At 41.0% G+C, this 27,257-nt stretch overlaps 1 protein-coding gene across 1 annotated transcript in view; it reads left to right on the plus strand.

The window, feature by feature from the left end:
• Positions 1-23,381, plus strand: part of edar (ectodysplasin A receptor) — a 78,994-nt gene extending 55,613 nt beyond the window's left edge. Inside the window, exons 10-12 of the mRNA XM_060929051.1 lie at positions 12,415-12,607; positions 14,294-14,354; positions 21,650-23,381. Of these exons, the coding sequence (XP_060785034.1) occupies positions 12,415-12,607; positions 14,294-14,354; positions 21,650-21,978 (583 nt within the window). The 3' untranslated portion in view covers positions 21,979-23,381. The remainder of the gene's footprint in view (positions 1-12,414; positions 12,608-14,293; positions 14,355-21,649) is intronic.
• The last annotated feature ends 3,876 nt before the right edge of the window (positions 23,382-27,257 follow it).

Below are 27,257 nucleotides of genomic sequence, written 5' to 3' on the forward strand. Positions count from 1 at the left end.
CGGGTCCCATTTGTGTTTATGATTTTTATTTCATGATTTACAACCAATGGGAGACACCCTTTGTCGGCTGTCCACCAATCACAGGCTCCCACGCCATAATGGCGGTATGTTGATAAATATTTAGAAAATAAAACTATCATTACAAAATATACAGTGGTGCTTGAAAGTTTGTGATCCCTTTAGAATGTTCTATATTTCTGCAAAAATATGACCTAAAACATCAGTTTTTCACACAAGTCCTAAAAGTAGATAAAGAGAATCCAGTTCAGCAAATGAGACAAAAATATTATACTTGGTCATTTATTTATTGAGGAAAATGATCCAATATTACATTTCTGTGAGTGGCAAAAGTATGTGAACCTTTGCTTTCAGTATCTGGTGTGACCCCCTTGTGCAGCAATAACTGCAACTAAACGTTTCCGGTAAATGTTGATCAGTCCTGCACTGGAGAAATTTTAGCCCATTCCTCCATAGAGAACAGCTTCAACTCTGGAATGTTGGTGGGTTTCCTCACATGAACTGCTCGCTTCAGGTCCTTCCACAACATTTCGATTGGATTAAGGTCAGGACTTTGACTTGGCCATTCCAAAACATTAACTTTTATTCTTCTTTAACCATTCTTTGGTAGAATGACTTGTGTGCTTAGGGTCGTTGTCTTGCTGCATGACCCTCCTTCTTTTGAGATTCAGTTCATGGACAGATGTCCTGACAGTTTCCTTTAGAATTCACTGGTATAATTCAGAATTCATTATTCCATCAATGATGGCAAGCCGTCCTGGCCCAGATGCAGCAAAACAGGCCCAAACTATGATACTACTACCACCACCATGTTTCACAGATAGGATAAGGTTCTTATGCTGGAATGCAGTGTTTTCCTTTCTCCAAACATAGTGCTTCTCATTTAAACCAAAAAGTTTCCTCTTTGTTAAAAAACATTTTTCCAATAGCCTTCTGGCTTTTCCATGTGATCTTTAGCAAACTGCAGACAAGAAGCAGTGTTCTTTTTGGAGAGCAGTGACTTTCACCTTGCAACCCTGCCATGCACACTATTGTTTTTCAGTGTTCTCCTGATGGTGGACTCATGAAGATTAACATTAGCCAATGTGAGAGAGGCCTTCATTTGCTTAGAAGTTACCCTGGGGTCCTTTGTGACCTCGCCGACTATTACACGCCTTGCTCTTGGAGTGATCTTTGTTGGTTGACCACTTCTGGGGAAGGTAACAATGGTCTTGAATTTCCTCTATTTGTACACAATCTGGGGTGGCACGGTGGTGTAGTGGCTAGCACTGTCACCTCACAGCAAGAAGGTCCTGGGTTTGAGCCCAGCAGCCAGCATGGGCCTTTCAATTTGGAGTTTGCATGCCCTCCCCATGTCCGCGTGGGTTTCCTCCAGGTGCTCCGGTTTCCCCCACAGTTCAAAGGCATGCAGGTTAGGCTAATTGGTGGCTCTAAATTGACTGTAGGTGTGAATGTGAGCGTGAATGGTTGTCTTTGTCTGAGTTAGCCCTGCGATGACCTGGCGACTTGTCCAGGGTGTACCCCACCTCTCGCCCATAGTCAGCTGGGATAGGCTCCAGCTTGCCTGCGACCCTATAGGACAGGATAAGCGGCTACAGATGATGGATGGATGTACACAATCTGTCTGACTGTAGATTGGTGGAGTCCAAACTCTGTAAAGATGGTTTTATAACCTTTTCCAGCCTGATGAGCATCAACAACGCTTTTTCTGAGGTCCTCAGAAATCTCCTTTGTTCATGCCATGATACACTTCCACAAACATGTGTTGTGAACCTCAGACTTTGATAGATCCCTGTTCTTTAAATAAAACAGGGTGCCCACTCACACCTGATTGTCATTGAAAACACCTAACTCTAATTTCACCTTCAAATTAACTGCTAATCCTAGAGGTTCACATACTTTTGCCACTCACAGATATGTAATATTGGATGATTTTCCTCAATAAATAAATGACCAAGAATAATATTTTTGTCTCATTTGTTTAACTGGGTTCTCTTTATCTAGTTTTAGGACTTGTGTGAAAATCTGATGTTGTTTTAGGTCATATTTTTGCAGAAATATAGAAAATTCTAAAGGGTTCACAAACTTTCAAACACCACATATACATACATATTAGTGTATACACACACACACACACACACACACACACAGGTTAGAGGTAAGGAACATTATTCAGTGATAAACAATATCACGATTGGAGTTAATAATAAACATTATTCAGTGATATTGTTTATTATTAACTCCAATTGTGATATAAAAGTTCCAAGTTTGACACCTGCCCTCTTCAACCACGCTGCTGGCGCACGATGTCCTTGACCCTCATCGCCCTTAGCTAGTTGGTATAATTACGTCATTACATGGACCTCTCTGAGCCAAGCTTTTGCAGTACACTCAAACACATGCATACTTCCATGAATTATAACCAAAAACAAGTAAATTTGAATGATTTCCTCAAAATATTTTTTGTACTTTTATATACTGTTGTGTTGATGAATAAAACTTTTTAATGCATTTGCTGTGAAATGAGACGAGCTACTTTAGACTGATTCCCTGCTCTCCTTGCCTATGTGCCTATGTTGCTTCGGTTGCCAGCACTAACTTTTGTCATCCGATTGGACGATTACCATTAAAGTTTTACTTGTCCTTGCACAGACTTTAGTCGTCTCAGATGATCGGACATGAGGTTTTCTGAGCATTGCACAGAATGTTGCAAAAAACAGTGAGTGAGCGACAGTTCTGTGGGTAGAAATGCCTTGTTGATAAGCAAGGTCATAGGAAAATGGCTAGATTGATGCAAGCTGCCAGGAAGGATATAGCAACGCATTTAATCACTCTTTACAATCATGGTGAGCAGAAAAGTATCTCAGCATGCAACAGCAGAAGACCATATTGAGTTCCACTTCTGCCAGACAAGAACAGGAATCTTAGAATCAAGAACAAGTTCCTATTTGTCAGAATGCAGGCACTTACTGATGTATGCGCAGAGGAAAGCAGGGAAGTAGATGGTCAACAAAGCCAAAACAGAAGACAAAAGCAAGGTCAGGAAACAAGCATTGGTCGGGCGATCGGCAAACAATGTGGAATAGGAGAGACAGGAGTCGTAGTAGAATAACGCAAGCAAAAGTCAGAAACCAGAAAGACAAACAGGAGAATACAAGGCTCGGTATGTACTGGGCAAACAGGACAATACTTCACACTGAAGTGGAATGTGAGAGTGGCTTAAGTAGTTGGGGTGCTGATTAGAGGAATGCATGACAGCTGTGATTAGTACTCAGGTGACAGGGCTCTGTGGTTCTTGGGGCTTGTAGTTCTGAGTCTACATGTTTGTAGTTTGTGTGTTTTCAGTGGATTTATTGACAGAACACCCCCCGAAGAGCTCCCTCTGGGAGCTATATTCTTACGAGGATGACCTCTACCTCGTGGTGCGGGCTTGTGAGGATTTGGGGCATGGAACTCTTGCCTGAGGAGAGGGTCAAGAATGTCTTTGGTGAGGACCCAGCTCTGTTCCTTGGGTCCATACCCCTCCCATATGACCATTTTCTAGACGTTGGTGAACCTCCTCCCATATGTTTTGGCTGCTTGTGAACCAATCCTCCACTGACTGGACCTGGCTAGGAGTGTCATCCCAGGGGAATAAGGGAGGCTGGTAGCCGAGTATGCACTGAATCAGGGTTAGCTGTGTAGCAGAGTGTCTCAGGGAGTTTTGTGCATACTCTGCCTATGGGAGATAATGTGCCCAATCCCCCTGGTTGTGCATGCAAAACATTCTGAGGAAGTGGCCGATTTCTTGGTTAGCCCTCTCAACTTGCCCATTGGACTAGGGGTGGTAGCTGGAGGTAAAGCTCACTGATACCCCGAGTCTATCCATGAAACTTGTCCAGAAACAGGAAATGAATTGGGAGCTCCGGTCACTGACAATGTCTTCTGGGATACCGTAGTACCTAAACACTTGCTGGAAGAGGAGCTCAGTTGTTTGTGATGCATTGGGGATGCCTGGTAGAGGGATGAGCTTGAGACCTTTCGAGAAACGGTCTATGGTTACCATGATGGTTGTATTACCTTCAGACGAGGGGAGATCAGTGATGAAGTCAATGGTGATATGTGACCATGGTCTTTGAGGTGTGGGAAGAGGACATAACTTGCCAGTGGGAGGAGTTCTGGGAACTTTGGCTTGAACACATGTGGAACAAGAGGCAATGTACTGGTTAATGTCAGTCAGCATATTTTCCCACCAATACTTGTTTCTGAGCATTAGGTGTGTATGCTGGCTGCCCAGATGACCTGTGGCAGGAGATGAGTGAGCCCATATAATGAGACAACCTCAAAATGGTTTTGGCATATAGAGTAGGCTGGGTGGTAGATTGTCAGGTAGTGTAAATGGTTGGGAATGTCTTATCTCTCTGTCTAGGTCCCATGTGATGGACTGTATGAAGCATTGGGAAGGAAGAATGGGGTGACTGATGGACTCTTGGTGTGCAGAACAAAAACTTTGAGAAAGTGCATCAGCCTTAGTGTTCTTGGAACCAGGGTGAAATGAAATGGTGAAGTTAAATCTTGTGAAGAATAGGGCCGCCCACCTGGCTTGGCAAGGGTTCAGCCTCTTGGCTGACTTGAGGTACTTGAGATTCTTGTGATCAGTGAGGATAATGAAGGGGTGAGTAGCTTCCTCTAGCCAGTGTCTCCATTCTTCTAGGGCTAGTTTTATGGCTAGCAGTTCTCTGTTGCTGATGTCATAGTTCTTTTCAGCAGAGGAGAGTTTCTTGGAAAAGAAAGCTATGGGATGGAGCTTTTGTTTCTCACCAAAGCACTGGGATAGGATCGCCCCTACTCCAGTGTCTGATGCGTCCACTTCTACAGCGAAGGGTTTAGTAGGGTCTGGATGCTGTAGGACTGGAGCAGTGGTGAAGGACTTCTTGAGACACTGAAATGCCTCTTCAGCCTGGGGATTCCACTGGAGGTGTCTGGGTCCTTTCTTGAGTAACATAGTTAGGGGGTTGTGATGGCACTGAAGCCCCTAATGAACCAACGGTAGAAACTGGTGAAACCAAGGAAGCAGTGAAGTTCCCTGATGGAGGTAGGAGTTGGCCAGAAGGTTACTGCAGATAACTTAGAGGAGTCCATGCTGACTCCTTCGGCGTTAACGATGTACCCCAGGAAGGAGATGCAATTCTGATGGAACTCACATTTCTCGGCCTTGACGGAGAGGTGATTTTCAAGAAGACGTTGTGGTACTGCTCTGACATGCTCTTGGTGACTCTTCTCATCAGGAGAGTAGATTAGGATGTCATCAATGTATGCAATGGCATATTTACCCACCATGCCCTGTAGAACATCATTAATAAGACATTGAAACACACTGGGCACTGAAGAAAGACCATATGGCATTACCCGGTATTCAAAATGGTTGACAGTAGTGCAAAAGGTGGTCTTCCACTCATCGCCTTCTTTGATCCGGATCAGGTTGTAAGCACTTCACAGATCAAGTTTTGAGAAAATGTTGGCCAATCTCGACTGTTCTAGAGCCGCAGGAACCAGAGGAAGAAGATATGGATACTTAACAGAGACTTGGTTTAGACCATGATAATCAATACAGGGACGAAGTCCACTTCCTCTCTTCTCAACGAATAAGAAGCCCGCAGAAGCTGGAGACTTAGATGGTTGGACGCAACCCTCCTTAAGCGCCTCCTGAATGTATTCCTCCATGGCAGCGTGCTCCTTCTGGGACAAGGGATATATGCATCCATGAGGTGGTGACGTACTGTACTTGGTAGTAGATCTATGGTGCAGTCATAGGGTCGATTTGGTAGTAATCCACATGCCTTTCCCTTGCTGAAGACCTCCAGTAGGTCCATGTAACACTCTGGAACCTTGTCTAGGAAGTCAGGTTGAGGGCGCTCTACAGAAGTGAAGGCAAGGTTGATTTGCAGGCATGAAATGCAGTTTTGAAAGCAGGTGGAAGACCATTGGAGGATTTCTTTGTTCTGCCATGATATCAGTGGGTCATGAAGTCGAAGCCACAGGTAGCCAAGGATGAGATCGTGATTGTCTGTGGTGGTGACATAAAGGGAGATGTGCTCTGAATGCAGAATTCCCACCTGAATGTGAATAGGTGCAATCCATGTGGTGACTAGGCCATCTCTGATAGGTCCTCCATCAATGGTCTTAATGTTGAGCATGCTTTGCAGAAGGGTTGTTGGCAGGTTGAATTTCTGCAAAACCATGTGGCTGGTAAAGTTTCCTTCTGCCCCAAGTCAATGAAAGTGGATAGGGTATGCGTGGCATCTGTGAGCTATAATAAGACAGGAACCTTTAAGGATTTAGAGTTAAATTTTCTCACTGGACTCACTGTGCATGTAGACTCCTCTGCTGGCGCCTTACGGGGAAGATGATCGGGACAGTTACTCAGTCAATGTTCTGAATTTCCACAGTAAAAGCATAATCTCTCCCTTCTCCTCTCACGCTCAGAACGAGAGAGTCTGGTATGTGAAACCTCCATGGGCATGCTGTCATCAGAAGTAGTGTCAGGTTTTGCGCTTTCCTGAATGGAGGGTCTGTGAGTCAACAGATGATCCAGTCGAATAGCTAGATCGATCAGCGAGTCCAAGTTGAGCTGTTGATCACGGCAGGCGAGTTCACTCAGAACTGCAGGGTGTAGACCTTGGCGAAAAACAGCTTTCAAAGTGGGTTCATTCCATCCACTAGCTGCTGCTATTGTTCTGAAATCGAGAGCATATTCCGCCACACTATGGGAACCTTGTGAAATGGTTAGCAGGTTCTCTCCTATTTCAATTCCTTCTGGTTCGTGGTTAAAAACCCTTTTAAACATGGAGAGGAACTGCTCATAGGAAGTTGTCTGATCTTGTTCCTTGTCCCAAATCATGCTGGCCCAGTGCAGTGCTTTGCCCATGAGAAAAGTAATAAACTTCACGATCTTATGATTGTCAGAAAGGGTAGGCATGGTAGCGAAATACATTGAGCACTGAAGAGCAATTCCAGCGTTATGGACGTGACACTTGAACTCAAAATGGCAACAAATGACCCAGTGCATGTTTTATTGTCTCCCAGTATTTAAACAGGTGTTGCATATTTTAAGGCTGTACCATACTGGAGAAGTGATAGAACAAGAACAATTCCCATAGTACATCTAGGGCATGCCAGAAAACGCCAATAAAAGATGCGTTATGGATGTGACAGAAAAAGTATCACTTTTTTCTTGGGTGACTACATTTTTATCAAACTCTGTGAAATTGTAAACCTAATGTCGAAATTAAGATATTCATTTGATAGAGGGGTCCAAGGTGAATATTAAAAAATCTTTGTTTAAAATATTTTGTATTTCATGCAGAGTTTCGGAAGGAAAAGTCAGCGTTATGGATGTGACGAAATTCCGTTATGGATGTGACGCGTCTGAAATAGACATGGCATATGTTTAGAAAATCAGCAATTTAACCACCATAACCCTTTGAAAAACTCTCTAAATATCAGCTAAAACTATCAAAGTTCTTAAATAATATTTAGGATGGCTATTGTTTTGCTGTTTTGTGGATTTTAGCATACATTTCTGTGGCTTGTGGCAATAATATAGAATTGTACATGATCAAAGTTGATTTTAGCTTGGGTTTTACATTATAAGAAAGAAAGACTGACAGTGACATATTAGGTTGGTTACAAATTGGTTCAACTTATTCACATCTGTAAAATACAGGCCTAGGTGATATCTCTGGGAGTGGTTTTGATGTATTACATGTTGCTTTATTTTTGCATGGTGAGGTTGACATTTACATGGAATTGCCCTGAAGCAAGAAACCTTTGCAATCAATGGGGTCCCTGGCAAATTTCCCTGGAGGCAGAAGTTGTAGCGCGGAGCTGGGAAGGGACTTGGGGCATGGTAGGAGGGCCTGCGACATCACGGTTGTTAGCTGCAACATACGGGTGTTGAGGTCTGCTAGCATCTGTTGATGTTCTCCTAATAGGTGTTCCTGAGCATTCAAAGCCATCTGCTTCGCATCTTCTGCTACATCCATAATGGCAAAGTATCCTGTCAGAATGCAGGCACTTACTGATGTATGTGCAGAGGAGAGCGGGGAAGTAGACGGTTGACAAAGCCAAAACAGAAGACAGAAGTGAGGTCAGGAAACAAGCGTGGGTCGGGCGATCGGCAAACAATGTGGAATAGGCGAGACAGGAGTCGTAGTAGAATAACACAAGCAAGAGTCAGAAAACAGAGAGGCAAACAGGAGAATACAAGGCTTGGTATGTACTGGGCAAACAGGACAATACTTTGCACTGAAGTGGAGTGTGAGAGTGGCTTAAAGATCGTAGGCAACGGTTTTCAATTTATGCACATTTGAAACTTTATATGTTAAAAAACCCTTGTAATTTTCTTCTGGTCCCAAGAAGTATTGTTAATAAGTAATAATTAAAATAAGTTAGTGCAGATTGTGGCGAATTTCTGTTTGGCGATTTTCGTGACCACTCGGCACATGACATCATTCAAGACAAACAAACCACTTGAGTTGAGTCCACTTCCGTTTCCTTGCATTGCCGTTTGGTTTGAGTGCAGACATTCAATCGGGAATTTCCAAAGAAAAACCATGCCTTATTGTTGTGCAGTGAACTGTAACAACGGGACTGGTTCAGGAAGAAGTTTTTACCTTTTTCTGAGAGAGGAGAAGAGGCGGAGCGAGTGGATTGGCTTTTTCCAAAAGAGGAGAAGAGGCGGAGCGAGAGGGGTTTTTTTCCGAAAGAGGAGAAGAGGCGGAGCGAGTAGGTTGGCTTTTTCCGAAAGAGAAGAGGCGGAGCGAGTGGGTTGGCTTTTTCCGAAAGAGAAGAGGCGGAGCAAGTGGGTTGGCTTTTTCCGAAAGAGGAGATGAGGTGGAGAGAGTGGATTGTGCGCGTGAAGCCAGAGGGTTGGCAGCCAGGTAAATGCGCCACTCTGTGCTCCGATCACTTCGACGATTTATTTTTGAAGAATCCCCATCTGTTGGAGAGTTTAGGTGTCCATGTCGGACAGAGAAGGCTCAAAACCAGGGGTGAAAGTAAGCTGGTCCTGGCCGGTCCGGCATACCACTAAAAGATTTGGCCGTACCGGAAAGAAAAATATACTGTCTCTGAAAAAAAAAAGTACTTTCAGCATAACAACACACCTGCTAACGTCAATTTACCAAAAGCAACACTTTTTCCTCAATATACATTGCATATAACTCGTTCTGACCGGTCTCTGAATTATGTCTGAAGTAAATTCCTTCCGTGTTTCACTCGACAGACAACGTGCGAGATAGTGCGCGTAGCCCACTGCTTAACCATCTTGCGCCAACGTGCGCAGCTGGTATCCAAAGTGTTTTAGCAGACAGACGTTTGTTGCAAAGTCTCCCAAATAAAAACAACATATGCAGAAACATATGTTGATGTTTCAATATTCTATTATGTGTGCAGTGTTTCGCTGGACAAACAATGAGCGAGCTACAGCGCGCATACGGCTTAACCAGATCTTGTGCTATAACGTGCGCAGCTGGTAATCAAAGTAACTTTTACTTTTCTGTTCTGTTACACTGTTCAGTGTCCAATGTCCAAAATGAAAAGTTAGTTTTCAACTGTTCAGGTAAAAAAAAATGTTATTAAAACGATTGTGTTGTTGAAATGATGTGTTTGCAATTTATTTATAATCAAAAACTGATACAGGTGGATGAAAGAGTGATAGTGTGATAAAGTACTATACTAGTACTACTGAGTGATAAGAAGTCCGAGTGAATGCTTGATAAGTAGACAATAATAAATAATTAGGTGTATTTTTCGGCGCGTGCTGTGCGCGCGCACTATGACTCAAAATAATACAACCCCGATTCCAAAAAAGTTGGGACAAAGTACAAATTGTAAATAAAAACGGAATGCAATGATGTGGAAGTTTCAAAATTCCATATTTTATTCAGAATAGAACATAGATGGCATATCAAATGTTTAAAATGAGAAAATGTATCATTTAAAGAGAAAATTTAGGTGATTTTAAATTTCATGACAACAACACATCTCAAAAAAGTTGGGACAAGGCCATGTTTACCACTGTGAGACATCCCCTTTTCTCTTTACAACAGTCTGTAAACGTCTGGGGACTGAGGAGACAAGTTGCTCAAGTTTAGGGATAGGAATGTTAACCCATTCTTGTCTAATGTAGGATTCTAGTTGCTCAACTGTCTTAGGTCTTTTTTGTCGTATCTTCCATTTTATGATGCACCAAATGTTTTCTATGGGTGAAAGATCTGGACTGCAGGCTGGCCAGTTCAGTACCCGGACCCTTCTTCTACGCAGCCATGATGCTGTAATTGATGCAGTATGTGGTTTGGCATTGTCATGTTGGAAAATGCAAGGTCTTCCCTGAAAGAGACGTCGTCTGGATGGGAGCATATGTTGCTCTAGAACCTGGATATACCTTTCAGCATTGATGGTGTCTTTCCAGATGTGTAAGCTGCCCATGCCACACGCACTAATGCAACCCCATACCATCAGAGACGCAGGCTTCTGAACTGAGCACTGATAACAACTTGGGTCGTCCTTCTCCTCTTTAGTCTGAATGACACAGCGTCCCTGATTTCCATAAAGAACTTCAAATTTTGATTCGTCTGACCACAGAACAGTTTTCCACTTTGCCTCAGTCCATTTTAAATGAGCCTTGGCCCAGAGAAGACGTCTGCACTTCTGGATCATGTTTAGATACGGCTTCTTCTTTAAACTATAGAGTTTTAGCTGGCAACGGCAGACGGCACGGTGAATTGTGTTCACAGATAATGTTCTCTGGAAATATTCCTGAGCCCATTTTGTGATTTCCAATACAGAAGCATACCTGTATGTGATGCAGTGCCGTCTAAGGGCCCGAAGATCACAGGCACCCAGTATGGTTTTCCGGCCTTGACCCTTACGCACAGAGATTCTTCCAGATTCTCTGAATCTTTTGATGATATTATGCACTGTAGATGATGATATGTTCAAACTCTTTGCAATTTTACACTGTCGAACTCCTTTCTGATATTGCTCCACTATTTGTCGGTGCAGAATTAGGGGGATTGGTGATCCTCTTCCCATCTTTACTTCTGAGAGCTGCTGCCACTCCAAGATGCTCTTTTTATACCCAGTCATGTTAATGACCTATTGCCAATTGACCTAATGAGTTGCAATTTGGTCCTCCAGCTGTTCCTTTTTTGTACCTTTAACTTTTCCAGCCTCTTATTGCCCCTGTCCCACCTTTTTTGAGATGTGTTGCTGTCATGAAATTTCAAATGAGCCAATATTTGGCATGAAATTTCAAAATGTCTCACTTTCGACATCTGATATGTTGTCTATGTTCTATTGTGAATACAAGATCAGTTTTTGAGATTTATAAATTATTGCATTCCGTTTTAATTTACAATTTGTACTTTGTCCCAACTTTTTGGGAATCGGGGTTGTTGTACCGGCAAGAAATAAAAGTTACTTCCACCCCTGCTCAAACCTGATGCTGTTCCTACAAAATTCGAGCACAAAATCAAGCAGTCAAAGAAGAAATGGACCAGCAACGCTCAAGCAAAAAGGAGAAGATTGGAGGTAAACGTTTTTACCCTTTTCATTTAAATACTTGGTAGTTGAAAAAAAATCATTATAGACGAGATGAGATGTCAGGCCTGATATATTGACACCGGGAAATGCCGCGGATGGCAGGCTAATGTGGCCTACTGGCGCACTGTCAAGTAATCATTACCTATATCCACTATGGCTTTGCAACGGCCATAGGTTCATACATACTGTATATGGTTTCACCTCTCGATATTCAATTTGGAGAGTTCCTACTTCAAAATCGCTGTCGCTTTTAGACATTTTACACAACCTCTCACAACCAAAGTCTGTACACGTGTGCTCGGTTCGCAAGTGTAAACAGAACTGCTCCCAGTCTGTTTGCCTTGAATGACGTCACGGCGACTGTCCCCGGCGGTAAAAGTAGCGTGAGAGAGATGTAAACAAACCTTCGGAACTTGCGCAAACCAGTATATTTTAACTGTTTTATTCAATTTTAGGGTGCAAATTAGACACCAGGAAGATTGAATTTGCTTTTTGGGTCATTCTTCTAGAAAATAAAGTGGATATTCTACGTTCCACCTCTGACCCTTGCCTAAGACCTTTAAGTTGTTGGGGTGCTGATTAGAGGAATGCGTGACAGCTGTGATTAGTATTCAGGTGACAAAGGGTGCTGTGGTTCTTGGGGCTTGTAGTTCCGAGTCTCCATGTTTGTAGTTTGTGTGTTTTCAACGGGTTTACTGACACTATTAAAGTGGCCAGTGAGTCTAGATGCTAAAGCAATAGCAGCTGACCCTGCGGTACAACTTGGCAGCCATTTTGAACATTACTATTATCACACGTGTTTCTTTTCAGTGAAAACGATGCGTCTTCTGAGAATGAGCAGCTGCTGAGCCGCAGCATTGACAGTGATGAAGAAGCGGCACATGAGAAGCAGGGATCTACTGATCTTTGCCTTTTATCTCTCGTTAATCTCACTCGAGACAAGACCTGCTCGAGCATCACCATCAACAACAACAACTGCAGCAACAACAGCAGAACTATGGGGGTGAGACAGAAAAAAAAAGCAAGCTAATTCTAAAAATCCTGGAATAATATGTTATAATACAGTGGATATAAAAAGTGCACACACCCCATTAAAATTATAGGTTTTTCTGATGTAAAAAAAAAAGAGACCATGATAAATAATTTCAAAACTTTTCCCATCTTTAATGTGGCCTATAACCTGTACAATTCAGGTGAAAAACAAAAATCTGTTGGGGGGGGAACAAAAAATAAAAAATGTACAATATGCTGGTTGCATAAGTGTACACATCCTTAAACTAATACTTTGTTGAAGCACTTTTTGACTTAATTATAGCATTCAATCTTTTTGAGTAGGAGTCTATCAGCCTGCCACATCTAGACTTGGCAATATTTCCCCCCTCTTCCTTGCAAAAGCACTCCAGATCTCTCAGATTGTGAGGACATCTCTTGTGCACAGCCCTCTTCAGGTCACCCCACAGATTTTCAAATGGATTTAGGTCTGGATTCTGGCTGGGCCATTCCAAAACTTTTTTGGGTTCATTGTCATGCTGAAAGATAAAATTAATCTTCAGCTTTCTAGCAGACACCTGAAGGTTTTGGGCCAAAATTGACTGGTATTTAGAACTGCTCATAATTCCCTCCACCTTGACTGTGTTCCAGTCACCCCTGTGTTCTGTTCACCCCTGTTCCAGCTGAAGAAAAACAACCCCAAAACATGATGATGCCACCACCATGCTTCACCATGGGTATGGTGTTCTTTTGGTAATGTGCAGTGTTTGTTTTTGTGCCAAACATACCTTTTGGAATTGTGGACAAAAAGTTCAACCTTGGTTTCATCAGACCATAACACATTTTCCCACGTGCTTTTGGGAGAGTTGATGCAATTTTTTTGCAAAATTTAGCCTGGCCTGGATGTTTTTCTTTGACCCTACCTCATACTCCAGACATATGGAGAATATGGGAGATTGTCACATGTAGTACACAACCAATACTTGCCAGAAATCCCTGCAGCTCCTTCAGTGTTGCTGTAGGCCTCTTGGTAGCCTCCCTGACCAGTTTTCGTCTTGTCTTTTCATCAATTTTGGAGGGACGTCCAGTTCTCGGTAATGTTACTGTTGTCCCATATTTTCTCCACTTCTTGATGACTGTCTTCACTGTGCTGCATGGTATATCTAATGCTGTGGAAATTTTGTTGTACCCTTCTCCTGACTGATACCTTTCAACAATGAGATTCCTTTGATGCTTTGTAAGCTCTCTGCTAACCACAGCTTTTGCTGGAGGATGCAACTGAGTAAATGTCTGAACTTTCTTTGGGGTTAATCAGAGTCATTTTAATTGATGGCAGGTGTGTACCCCAAAAGACTGAATGCTGTAATTCAATCAAAAGGTGCTTCAACAAAGTATTAGTTTAAGGTTGTGCACACTTATGCAACCAGCTTATTGTACTTTTTTGTTTGTTTGTTTTCCTCCCTAACAGGTTTGTTTGTTTTTTCAATTGAATTGTACAGGTTATAGGTCACATTAAAGGTGGGAAAAGTTTTGAAATTATTTATCGTGGTCTCAGGTTTTTCTGATGTAAAAAAATATCATTTTAATGGGGTGTGTACACTTTTTATATCCACTGTATATATAATATAATATACATTATGAAAAATAAAGCTTTCATCTGATTGTGACTAATCCACTTGTGTTTCTCTGTTGCCTGCAGATTCACAGTCGAAGGAAAAAAATCCTAGAGTTGTACGCCAAAGCTTGCAGTGTTGCCGAGGGTAAGTCATCTTCTCTTTCTAGAAATTTCATTGATCATGAAGTTAAACTGTTCTTGTCACAAAAGTCAAACAGCATAGCAAATGAGTATCAGTATATGCATAAATAAATAAAACGTAGTAAATACAAAAAATTTCAAATGCCTGAATATAAATGACAGAAACATTGGGACATATTCAGAGTTGATCATCTAAATCCAAAAGTCATGTTTATATTTACGTGGGAAAAGTTCCTGGTGTTCAGAGTTGGGTTGCGCACGTGCTTATGTGGATTTTCTGGCCTCCACTTTCAGATCATTAAAATCACCTGCATGTCTCTGAGGTTGACAGAATTGTCTTTAGTAGAAGCATCCAAGATGGGCAGTTCTTCTCCAGTGCCTAGACCACCACCTTCAAACACACTCGCCTTTAAACCTGAAAATAATCAGGGCTAGAAAATGTCAACTGACAGATGTAATAATGTGCAAGATAACGAGAACAGACAATTTAAAAATGAAAAATAGTATATTGTAAAATAATACAATTATGAATATATATATTTCCAATATATTTCTCCATGATTAGTCATACTGTTGCATTAATCACCACAAATTTGGTTTAAATTAACAATATGGCTTGATTATTTAACAGCATCTAAAACAGCACTTGATCCAGCACATGCTGCTGTTTTGCATTTCTTTTTTTATATTGTGCATGGACAGTTTATTGAAATTAAGGAATCTGTGAGATACAGTGGTGCTTGAAAGTTTGTGAACCCTTTAGGATTTTCTATATTTCTGCATAAATATGACCTAAAACATCATCAGATTTTCACACAAGTCATAAAGAGAACCCAATTAAACAAATGAGACAAAAATATTATACTTGGTCATTTATTTATTGAGGAAAATGATCCAATATTACATATGTCAGTGGCAAAAGTATGTGAACCTTTGCTTTCAGTATCTGATGTGACCCCCTTGTGCAGCAATAACTGCAACTAAATGCTTCCAGTAACTATTGATCAGTCCTGCACACCGGCTTGGAGGAATTTTAGTCCATTCCTCCATACAGAACAGCTTCAACTCTGGGATGTTGGTGGGTTTCCTCACGTGAACTGCTCGCTTCAGGTCCTTCTGCAACATTTCGATTGGCTTAAGGTCAGGACTTTGACTTGGCCATTCTAAAACATTAACTTTATTCTTCTTTAACCATTCTTTGGTAGAACAACTTGTGTGCTTAGGGTCATTGTATTGCTGCATGACCCACCTTCTCTTGAGATTCAGTTCATGGACAGATGTCCTGACATTTTCCTTTAGAATTCGCTGGTATAATTCAGAATTCATTGTTCCATCAATGATGGCAAGCCGTCCTGGCCCAGATGCAGCAAAACAGGCCCAAACCATGATACTACCACCACTATGTTTCACAGATGGGATAAGGTTCTTATGCTGGAATGCAGTGTTTTCCTTTCTCCAAACATAATGCTTCTCATTTAAACCAAAAAGTTCTATTTTGGTCTCATCCGTCCACAAAATATTTTTCCAATAGCTTTCTGGCTTGTCCACGTGATCTTTAGCAAACTGCAGATGAGCAGCAATGTTCTTTTTGGAGAGCATTGGCTTTCTCCTTGCAACCCTGCCATGCACACCATTGTTGTTCAGTGTTCTCCTGATGGTGGACTCATGAACATTAACATTAGCCAATGTGAGAGAGGCCTTCATTTGCTTAGAAGTTACCCTGGGGTCCTTTGTGACCGCGCTGACTATTACACGCCTTGCTCTTGGAGTGATCTTTGTTGGTCAACCACTCCTGGAGAGGGTAACAATGGTCTTGAATTTCCTCCATTTGTACACAATCTGTCTGACTGTGGATTGGTGGAGTCCAAACTCTTTAGAGATGGTTTTGTAACCTTTTTCAGCCTGAAGAGCATCAACAACGCTTTTTCTGAGGTCCTCAGAAATCTCCTTCGTTCGTGCCATGATACACTTCCACAAACATGTGTTGTGAAGATCAGACTTTGATATATCCCTGTTCTTTAAATAAAACAGGGTGCCCACTCACATGTGATTGTCATCCCATTGATTGAAAACACCTGACTCTAATTTCACCTTCAAATTAACTGCTAATCCTAGAGGTTCACATACTTTTGCCACTGACAGATATGTAACATTGGATCATTTTCCTCAACAAATAAATGACCAAGTCTAATATTTTTGTCTCATTTGTTTAACTGGGTTCTCTTTATCTACTTTTAGGACTTGTGTGAAAATCTGATGATGTTTTAAGTCATATTTATGCAGATGTATAGAAAACTCTAAAGCAGGGGTCTTCAATCCTATCCACAAAGGGCCAGTGTGGCTGCAGGCTTTCATTCCAACCAAGCAGGAGCTACACCTGATTTCACTTGTTTAATCATTTCACCCTCGTCTCCAGTCAACAATCAAGTGAGCCTCCAATTTGGCTGTAATGAAAGCCTGCAGCTACACCGGCCCTTTGCGGATAGGATTGAAGACCCCTGCTCTAAAGGGTTCACAAACTTTCAAGCACCACTGTACTAAATCCAGGGCATGAAATCAAAATGTTTGTGCAGAGCATAATAATTTTATCATGCTTTTAATTTGCTATTTTGAGCTATAAAATAAAAATGAATTAAATCATGCCAACGTCAGCATGTAGTGGTACTCCATAAGTTGCACCAAACTGTCACAGAGTGGCACTAGACTTGATACCACTCCTCACTCAAGGCAATATCATGCTTAATTCCAACTTCAGAATCATGTGTAACTGATACACAATTGTTTTAGACAAACTCCACCCATATATGTGTAACACTCATGGTACCTCATAATAATTTTGTAGTTACATCTGAGGTCTGAATACTGACGTACTCAGTTTCAGTGTTAAATCCTTACTCAGTCATTTCCCTCTAATTCATATTCTGATGGTGGTATTCAAGTATTTTTATTGTGTTTTCCCCAAAATAAATAAGAAAAACTCCTATTGAGTAAACATTGACACATGATATGACTCAACAGCTTTCCTCTTAGAAGATCAGGAATAATTAGTTTCAAGTTTAAAGAATGCAATAAAAGAGTGGTTTTCTGTATAAACTCTCAAAATGTGCATGTGGAGAAAGTGAATTCAAAGACATCTGTCATGCATCTTGTGTCTTGAATGCATTAAATTTGAGCAAACAAAGCAGGACATTTTGTACCAGGCTTTTTTACAGGGATCAACTTCTGCATTTTTTAAAATCTTGATGTTTTGACAGTGAAATTAATGCCACCTGCAGCGACTGGCACTGTACAGAATTAACAGTGACCTTTCAGAGGTTCGGGGATAATACGTTCCAGCAGAAATAAGTCAAACTCATTTTTCACATCATCCATGACTATACTAAGGAGACAGTTTAAGTCTAGAGAACTTTGTGAAGTGGAAATCAGGACACAGTCCAACTCAAATCCGACCAATGAACCTGGATTTAATTATTCACAAAAATAAAGCTTGAAAGATTTTGAAATGAAATATTACAACAGTGTTATGTAGCAAAGAAGCATTTTGCATGATAAATATAAGATCAAATATAATACCATGAATTGGCAAACTACGCATTTTACTTGCTCAAAAGTTGATCTACACCAGGGGTGGCCAAACTTTTTTGCTTGAGGGCCACATAAAGAAAAATATGAGCCACCAAGGGCCAATAGAAATTAAAGGTGTCTTTAAGACTAGTTACAGTGTGTTTTAGACTATGCAAAACATTGTATTTTTGTTGCAATAGTAGCCTACTTGATATGATGTGAATTATAGGCCTACTAAACACATAATGATGTCTGAGTACTTTATTAAGTTTACAGTACACACCTTTACTTATCCTTGGTTTCATTCAAATAAACATTTGAAAATCTCAGAATGTAACCTGAAATATGTAGAATGCAACAGGCTATGAACATAAATGTCTGAGTGAACAACACAGAGGGTCAAGGCAGTTTCAACACTTCTGAGAGAAAGTGGCTGTGTAAGCTAATGTAGTTTGGTATAAAATGTGAATGGCTTACATAAGAACATAGCCTAATAAAACAACCTACTTTGGTATGAAATTAATTTCAATTAGCTTAATAACTGACAATGTCACAAAGGTCTGCAAATGAATAAATAACACATTCACATGTAGCCCAAAAGGAGAAAAGGAAAAAGGCAGTACAGGCAGTGACATCAAGAAAACATGCCTGTGTATGGGCCTAATCTTAGTGCTTTGTTAAGTAGCCTAACTGAAAATGGGTCACGATCAGTGACAAAGGTGCAACAAGATTGATGAAAACATTTGCAGGTAAAAAAAAAAAAAATTGCAATGTCATTCAGTGGGAACAGTGATGCTGAGTCTTGGACCGAAGAATAGCTGGCAGGTCAGGAGTAAGCCTTGATGTTGCAATGCAAAGAACGTCGCAGAGATGTCTGTCGGTCAGCCTCGTTCTTAGTTGGCTTTTGTTCAGAGTCATAAGAGAAAATGTCTGCTCGCATATGTATGTAGACCCGAACAGACTAATCATTCTTGCAGCATGGCGCTTCATGAGAGGAAACCTGGTCTTATTCAAACTCTGATAAAACTCTGGTGGGGGAGAAGCTGATGCCGACTTTTCAGTGAATCGTCGCACTGGATCTCAATAACTTCCATCTGCATACGCTCATCAACATCTGTCACGTCAACCGAGAATGGTGTTGTGAATAGTTTCATGTCTTTCTCAATGACCGAAAAATCCTGAAAGCACTTACGAAATTCTGCCAGAAGAGATGTGATCACCGATACATATTTATTTTTTTGGGCAGAGATGTTGGCATTCGGGAAAGCTGTCTTCAGCTCCAACATTGTGGGGAAGTGAACTATATTGAAGTCGCGTAGTTGCGCCTCTAAAAGTTTGAGCTTGACACAGAACACTTTCAGGTGTGCATACAGGTGAGAGACAAGTTGATCTTTGCCTTGAAGGCTCTTGTTCAGTGTGTTAAGATGGCTGGTCAGATCTACCAAAAAAGCCAGGTCTGCCAACCATAGGGGATCATCCAGTTCATGAAGAGGCTTGCCTTTCTCTTTCAAAAACTGGTCAATTTCCGATCTCAGTGAGTAAAACCTATGCAGAACGGTGCTGCGACTGAGCCAGCGCACATCTGAGTGGTAGATGACGTCTCCATATTCAGCTTCAACTTCAGACAAAAAAGTTTGGAACAGTCTGTGATTGAGCGCCTTTGCACGAATGAGATTGATTGCTTTAACCACCATGTCCATCACATCATTCACCTGAACAGTCTTAGCACAGAGTGCTTCCTGGTGGATAATGCAGTGCATTTTTACAGCCTCACCTCCGCTTTCGCGAACTTTTCTGCACACCATGGAGGCCATCCCATTACGTTCGCCAGTCATTGCTGGAGCCCCATCTGTGGTAACTCCACACAGCTTGTCCCAGGGCAGGTTAATGTCATTAATCGCAGCCGATACAGCCTCAAAAATGTCCCTACCTGTTGTGGTACCTTTTAGACTCTTAAGATCAAGTAATTCCTCGGTAATGCCAAAGTTAATGTCGACGCCTCGTAAAAAAATCAGCAGCTGCGCTGTGTCTGTAGCATCGGTACTCTCATCACACGCAATTGAGTAAAACTTAAATGCTCTTGCCTTGTCTGATACTTGCTGATTCAAGTTAGCTGAGAGGTCTTCGATTCATCTGGCAACTGTTTGTCTGGACAAACTCACATTTCTGAAGTCCTGAATCTTCTCTGGACACATTATCCCGGCAACTTTAGTGAGGCAGTGTTTAACAAATTCACCATCTGAGAAAGGTTTTCCATGCTCAGCGATCAGTTGAGATACCTCATAGCTAGCTCTGGTGCTGTTTTCTTGAAGTTTGTTGGCAGGAAAAAAAATGCTGCTGTTGCGCTAACAGGCTATCTGTTTGACTTTTCTCTCCCTCTCCAGGCCAGTGTATGAAGTGCATGATTGATGTTTAGTTTCATAGTGTCTTCAAACATTATAGTCTTTCATCACTACTACAGACTCCTTGCAAATCACACAAACACATTTTCCCTTAATCTCTACGAAAAAGTATTCATTTTCCCATCTAGTCTGAAATTTTCTACATTCACTCTATTTTTCGTCTTTTCACTTCCATCTTTTGTCAGTTACTGTGATAGCACATGTAATTGCTCATCTGAGTGCTTTGCTCGTCTCCAAGGCAACAACCAATAAAGTAAACAGTAACGTGAGCGAACGTGAGTAACTCAACCAAAGAGTCTAGAGCGGAGCCAAATCTTGCTCAAAATTGCAGCGCCACCCAGTGTTGAAACTAAAAAGTGCAATGTACTCAGACTGACATTACAACGGGCCAAATTACAGTTTAATTTTTATAATTCATGGTGGGCCACATAAAAGAGAGCGACGGGCCGCAGTTGGCCCGCGGGCCGTAGTTTGGCCACCCCTAATATACACTGTCTTGAAGTATTCACCCCCTTTTGACCTTTTGTTCCAACCTGGAACTGAAATGGACTAAATTTGGAATTATGTCATGAATGTACACAACATAACCTATAATACTCAAAGAGGGATATTATGGCTTTAAGTTTTTCACCCCATTCCCCCAGGAAACCCTTAAATCAGTTCTGATGCTATCAGAAATCGCATGATTTAATTGAATATGTGCAATTAAAGTGTTGTATGATCTTAATATAAATACACATTGTTATGGAAAACCTCAGAGCCTATTAGACAACATACATACTGAAGCAAACAGCATCATGAAAACCAAGGAGCCAAATCTGGGACAAGGTTCTGGAAAAGTATCAATCAGAGGTTTATTAAACTATTAAAAATGGGAAGAATATGTCATCACCATGACTCTGCCTAGAGCAGGATGTCCACCAAAAGTTAATGACCTGGTAAAGAGTGGATTAGTCAGAGAAGCATCAAGAGGCCAAGGTAAAAAAAAAATGGCACTACCACCACCATGCTTCACAACAAATTAATTCCAGTGTTCCAGGTTGTAACATTTCAAAATGTGGAGAAGTTCAAGAGGGTTCAAAGTACTTCTGAAAAGCACTGAATATATTCCCAAGTCTATGGTCTAGATATTTGTTTTGATCTGTCATATGTGGGTACAATATCCATATAACAGATATAGTGAACAGCACAATATTATGAATCCTCATCCACCTTTCAGAAAATAACATATATGCACACCATGACATAACTAACTGGTAATTATTCAAAGTGGGATCATTTTTCTATGAAGTCATTTTAACCCCATTGTGGTGTCATATATCTCCTCCTAAAGGTTTAAGCCCAGTTGAGTTGCCCTTTGACTGCTTGGAGCGAACAAGCCGCATGCTGAGCACCACCTACAGCACAGAGAAGGCATTAGTCAGGACGTGGCGTCATCTGGCTGAGAGCTTTGGATTAAAACGTGATGAAATCGGAGGAATGACTGATGGCATGCAGCTCTTCGACCGTGTCAGTACAGCAGGATACAGCATCCCGGATCTGCTAGCTCGTCTCGTCCAGATCGAGAGGTTGGATGTTGTCGAAGCGCTATGCTTTGATATTCTCGGTGCACCCCATTCTGGCCAGCATCTGACGATTTCTTCACGTTGCGCTAGTGTTTGAGATCCCACAATTTAAGCAACAATGAAGAAAATCCTCTCCAAACTTTGGTGCTGATATTCTCAGAGTATCAGACAGACCACTGCCCCCATCTGGCCATCATTCTTTTTGTTTAGAGTTTTCTTCTGAGGTGCCACAAAAAATGTTTCTTTGAAAAGTCCAAAAAAGACCAATGTTGTGCTGGACACCTGGAATTAAGGACTTCTTCTTTTTCTCCAGAATTACGTGACTGTCCTGCAAAAATTAGAGGTTAGACACATTCAAAAATTGTATACAGTTTCTTAAGAATGCTTTTCTTCCTACAGTGAAGGATTTCATCTGAAACGTCCTGTTTCTTGTGACGTTTTCCAGAATTAGTCTAACATCTACTTTTTTTTTTCACAGTTAGGATGCTGATATTAAACTGATGATATTAACAATCCTGATAGCTACAGCCATCAGACCATGGTACATCTTTAAAAAGGTACATGGTATCTGGACAGCATTTAAACTGAAAGATAATTTGAATTGGATTTTAATTGTATTTAAAAGAGCAGTTTTCATTTCAACTTGTCCAAAATAATGATCTTTGGAGGGCAGTCATCCCTGTGCTGCCTTCCAAACACAGCAGGGCTTCTAAACGGACCCCCGGTATTTTGAAGTATGCATGATCACAATTCTGTGTTGAATATCACAATATATCATATAAAATATTATCAGCACATGTCTAATATATATTTATAGCGATATTGTGAGATGTATGAGATCTGACAAAAACATTTTTTAACAACTTCAAATTTTCGTAGACCAAATGTTGGACTGTGAGATGAAAGTGTGTGTGTGTGTGTGTGTGTGTGTGTGTGTGTGTGATGCCCTTGTATCCATGGGCTACTTCTCTGGTTCTTTATTTTTGCTGAAATTAGGGGATTTACGACTTTCGATATTAAGTGCCTGCGCGTTCCAGCACCTCGTAAACTTAAAAAAAAAAACAGCAAGCAGCTAACTGGAGCAATGAGCAAGACAGCAGAAGGAAAGACTAAAAGATGGCTAATAATCTTTCACTTATTACAAAGAGCTCCAGATCTGCGTTTATGGCATGTGCTTGATCATTTCAAGCAATCAGTGACAAGCAGCAGAACCATACGGAAATGACATTGCACGTTTCACGGTTTTTAATGTGTTTGTGTGTTTCTTTCATATTGTGAGCTGTTTGACAGCTAAATAGAGCAGAGCTCCAAGAGGAACTAAAGCTATCAAGATGTCTGGTTAATCTCACCATGTACAGACCCGCTCAAGTGACCTCATTTATAGCATTAAGGCAAAAGAAAGCTTCTTACCAAATATGAGTGTATATATATTATTAACTTATTATTGTACATATGCATCATGTTAAGAACTATCAATAAAAGAATTATATTTAGACTGCTGATTATTGTCTGACATTATTTTTAAATAAGATTTTAATTATTATTTCATAGTTGCAGATCAAAGCTGACATTCATGTAATAAATGAAAGTGTGGAATTGTGCTTTTCTTGTAAATAAAAAGGTATTGTGTTAAATTTAAAATGTAAAGTTGATTAAACTGTAGTATGATAAAATGTCTGAAATAAGGCTTAATTTGATGTTGTAATAATAATGAATATAAAACTCATTTTAAACCATTTTAAAGATGTTTTGTTGAGATTCAATCATATGAAACATCAAGAACCCAAGGGTAACTTAAAATCTGATACCACCACCATGCTTCATGACACACGACATGTAATTCCAATGAAATTCCATGTTGTGGAAAAAAAAACACTGAGCATGAACACATCCAAAAGATGTTCTTTAAATGCCTTTGTTCAACATCCAAAACACATCATAAAAACAACTTTCATTTTGGCTAATGAGTGGATGTCTTTTGAATGGAAGCAAATAGGGCTTAAGTGTTGCTAGTTATGTTATTACAAAGTGGGCAAAACATTTGTTCCCACCCATCCAGCTAATTAAATGAAACTTTTAAAAGGAAAACAAACATAAAAACAATACACTGACCTTATGTACCTTCCTTGTGGAAGTGCTGTAGCTAGAGCAGGTTGTTTCACCTGCTTGCAGATTTAAGCTGATTTTGCCAGCTAGCTTTTGCACCAAAGATGTTAACACAGTACAGTATGTGTTAAACACTGTAAAAATTAATCCAGTGTTTATAGATGTGAACTTGTTCATTCAGGGCTGTAGGTGTGACTTCAGCACTGTGTAAATTCTACATTACGAGTAAGGCTTTCCCATAAAGGTTAAATTACTGCATATGACATCACAGTTAATTCATATCATTTATTAAATTTGGCTTTGTTCCAAATGCTGCATTTGGGTTTTGAGTTGGCTGGGGATTAGTTACTTCATCTAAACACACCACAGCTTGTGAAATCCTGTCTTCCTCAGATTTCAAATGGTGAGTTTTTTTAACCTCGGACAGTGATCTCAGGATTTCAGAAGCTTAAGTGTGATAAGCTCCTGAGGGTTTGGTTCTCAAACCACATTATTAACATTTAGCGCTCAAAAAAGTGTAACAAAGTCCACTTATGGGAGGAGAAACGTGGCACGGTTCCAGCCCTATTTCCTTCTCTCTCAGCATTGATGTCAGATTGACTAAAGAGCTATTAAACCCTGCTTTGGAGAGAGTGGTAGTTCATTTACATGGTTGTGTCAGAGGCATTGTCAGTGGAGGACACCGTTTATTTTCATAGTTTAAAAAATGCCTTTGTAGTTAGTAGGGGTGTGTGTACATGGGAAAAAGACAGGATCCTCATTTATCAATGCTGCATACACACAGATATGAAGAACTTCACTACAGTTAAATGAACTAGAAGTGGGAGAGATCTGCAGGCATCAGCAAACTCCAATCACATAAGTTAAAATCACTATTTTCTTTATTGGTTCCTTGAATTTGTTTGTTTAAGAAAGCCTAGAATATTTTTGACAGCCAGTGTTGATGTTGCTGTTATCCATGAGGTCATCATCTTGGCCAGAATACAGATATTCCCCTTTTCATTTTGAAATCACCAATATCACTGGCATTCTGCCCTATTCTGGATAGAGTGGTTCTTCAGTTCTTCCTGCAGGTCTTCGTCAGTTTCCACAAGATCATTAGGATGCCAGGGCAGCATGTAGGGTATGCTGTTACAACCTGGAGATGATGCTGAGCATGTCTTTTGGTCAATACCATAACTTTTCAGAGAAGTCTAATTTGGTCAGATTTGTTCCCACCAAATGCTCCTAACACCAAAGAAAGCCTGGCACACATAACTGTTTTTCCGGTTTGTATTGGGCTTGTGTTCTTATTCATGAGGTCATCCTCTTGTCCAGGATGGAGATCTTCCCAGGTTAATGTTTTTTGAAATCACTGAGGCCACTGGTATTCTGCTGCTTATAGGAATTAAGACCATCACTGACCTTTGCCATTCGATCTGGATTCAATAGGAATCCAGGGAAGCACTTTAACTTTTTTTTACAAATAAATTTCCAGTATCCTCTTCATTTTTTATTGTACTGTCGCTTTCCTTTTTGTACTTTTCACTTTCGCTTTCTTTTTTCCGGGTTTTTTTTCCGGTTTTTCTCTTTCTTTTTTCGGAAGAACGCCGAGACCGGAAGCTTTCTTTTTCTCTCCTCCTGTGTAAAGACCACAAGTGGAGGCCATCCACATCGGATCTGCTTTAATATCAACAGATCTTCGTTTAAGGTACGTGAATCTTTTCATCATGGCACACCTTCTGCCTGTTCAGTGTGCTGAGTGCAGGATGTTTAGTCATTCTTCCTCCGTCGCTAGCGATAGTTTTATTAGCTTTATTTGTGATAAGTGCAGATTAGTTAGCTCTCTGACAGAGAAGATTACAGTGCTAGAAGCGCGTGTTCAGGCTTTAGAGCAGGTTAGTGAGCGTGAGAACAGTGTAGTTTCTGTAGGGGAAAGTCTGGATGCCCTAGGTGGAGTTACACTCTCAAAAGAGATGTGTTAAAAACAACACATATTTAACACATCAGCGTGTTTATATAAGGACAACACAGTTTGTGTTAATAAATGTGTTGAACTCTATAACACAGTAACTGTGTTGAACTATTTAACACACTAGTGTGTTAAAACAACACAGTTTGTGTTTTATTTAAATAAAACACAAACTGTGTTGTTTTAACACACTAGTGTGTTAAATAGTTCAACACAGTTACTGTGTTATAGAGTTCAACACATTTATTAACACAAACTGTGTTGTCCTTATATAAACACGCTGATGTGTTAAATATGTGTTGTTTTTAACACATCTCTTTTGAGAGTGTAGTAATCCCCCAACTCCGGCATTAGAGCCCTTACAGCAGGGCGAATGGGTGACGGCTCGGCGGCATAAGCGTAGAGCCAAAGCTACTGCTGAGGCTCACCCATGGGAGCACCACTCCTCTCCGCGTCACATGCCGAACAGGTTTGCTCTCCTTAGTGATGCACCCGCTGAGAAACCTGAAAGAGCTCTGGTTATAGGGGACTCTATCATACGGCATGTGAAATTAGCTCAGCCTTTAGGGGCACCAGCAGCTTTAGTCAGGTGTATACTGGGAGCCAGGGTGCCGGACATAGCAGGTAATCTTAGGGTCCTAGGCAAGCACAGGTTCTCAAAGATAGTTATCCATGCAGGAGCTAATGATATACGCCTTCGTCAGTCTGAGGTTACTAAGAGTAACTTTGTAGAGGTGTTTAAATTAGCGAAGGCGATGTCCGATGCTGTAGTATGCTCTGGCCCCATCCCAATGCGGCGTGGCGATGTACCTTACAGCAGGTTATGGTCGCTGAACTGCTGGCTGTCCAGGTGGTGCTCTGAAAACAGTGTGGGCTTTATAGATAATTGGGCTAATTTTGAGGGCACTGCTGGCCTGTTAGGGCGGGACGGTATCCATCCCACTCGGGAAGGTGCTGCTCTCATTTCCTGCAGCATACGTCATAGTCTCAGAACAGGCCTAGTTAATTTCTGACAATCCAGAGCCAAGGCCAGGGAGCAGACGAACAGGCTAAACTGACTGTCTGCTAGCTGCACAGAGTCGTCACTCAGGGTCCACTACATCGAGACTGTGTCTGTTCCCCGAGCTCAACAAAAAGGTAGAAATTTTCAGAGAGTTTGTTCCAGTAACCTAATCAATATAAAATTAGATCATACTGACTGTACAGCTGCTGCCAGCACCTTTGATCTAAAGGTGGGGCTATTAAATATTAGATCTCTTACATCTAAAGCGCTAATGGTTAATGAACTCATTACTGATCAGGAGTTTAATGTACTTTGT

The sequence above is a fragment of the Neoarius graeffei genome, chromosome 9 (genome assembly GCF_027579695.1).
Source record: "Neoarius graeffei isolate fNeoGra1 chromosome 9, fNeoGra1.pri, whole genome shotgun sequence".
Classification (NCBI taxonomy): domain Eukaryota; kingdom Metazoa; phylum Chordata; class Actinopteri; order Siluriformes; family Ariidae; genus Neoarius; species Neoarius graeffei.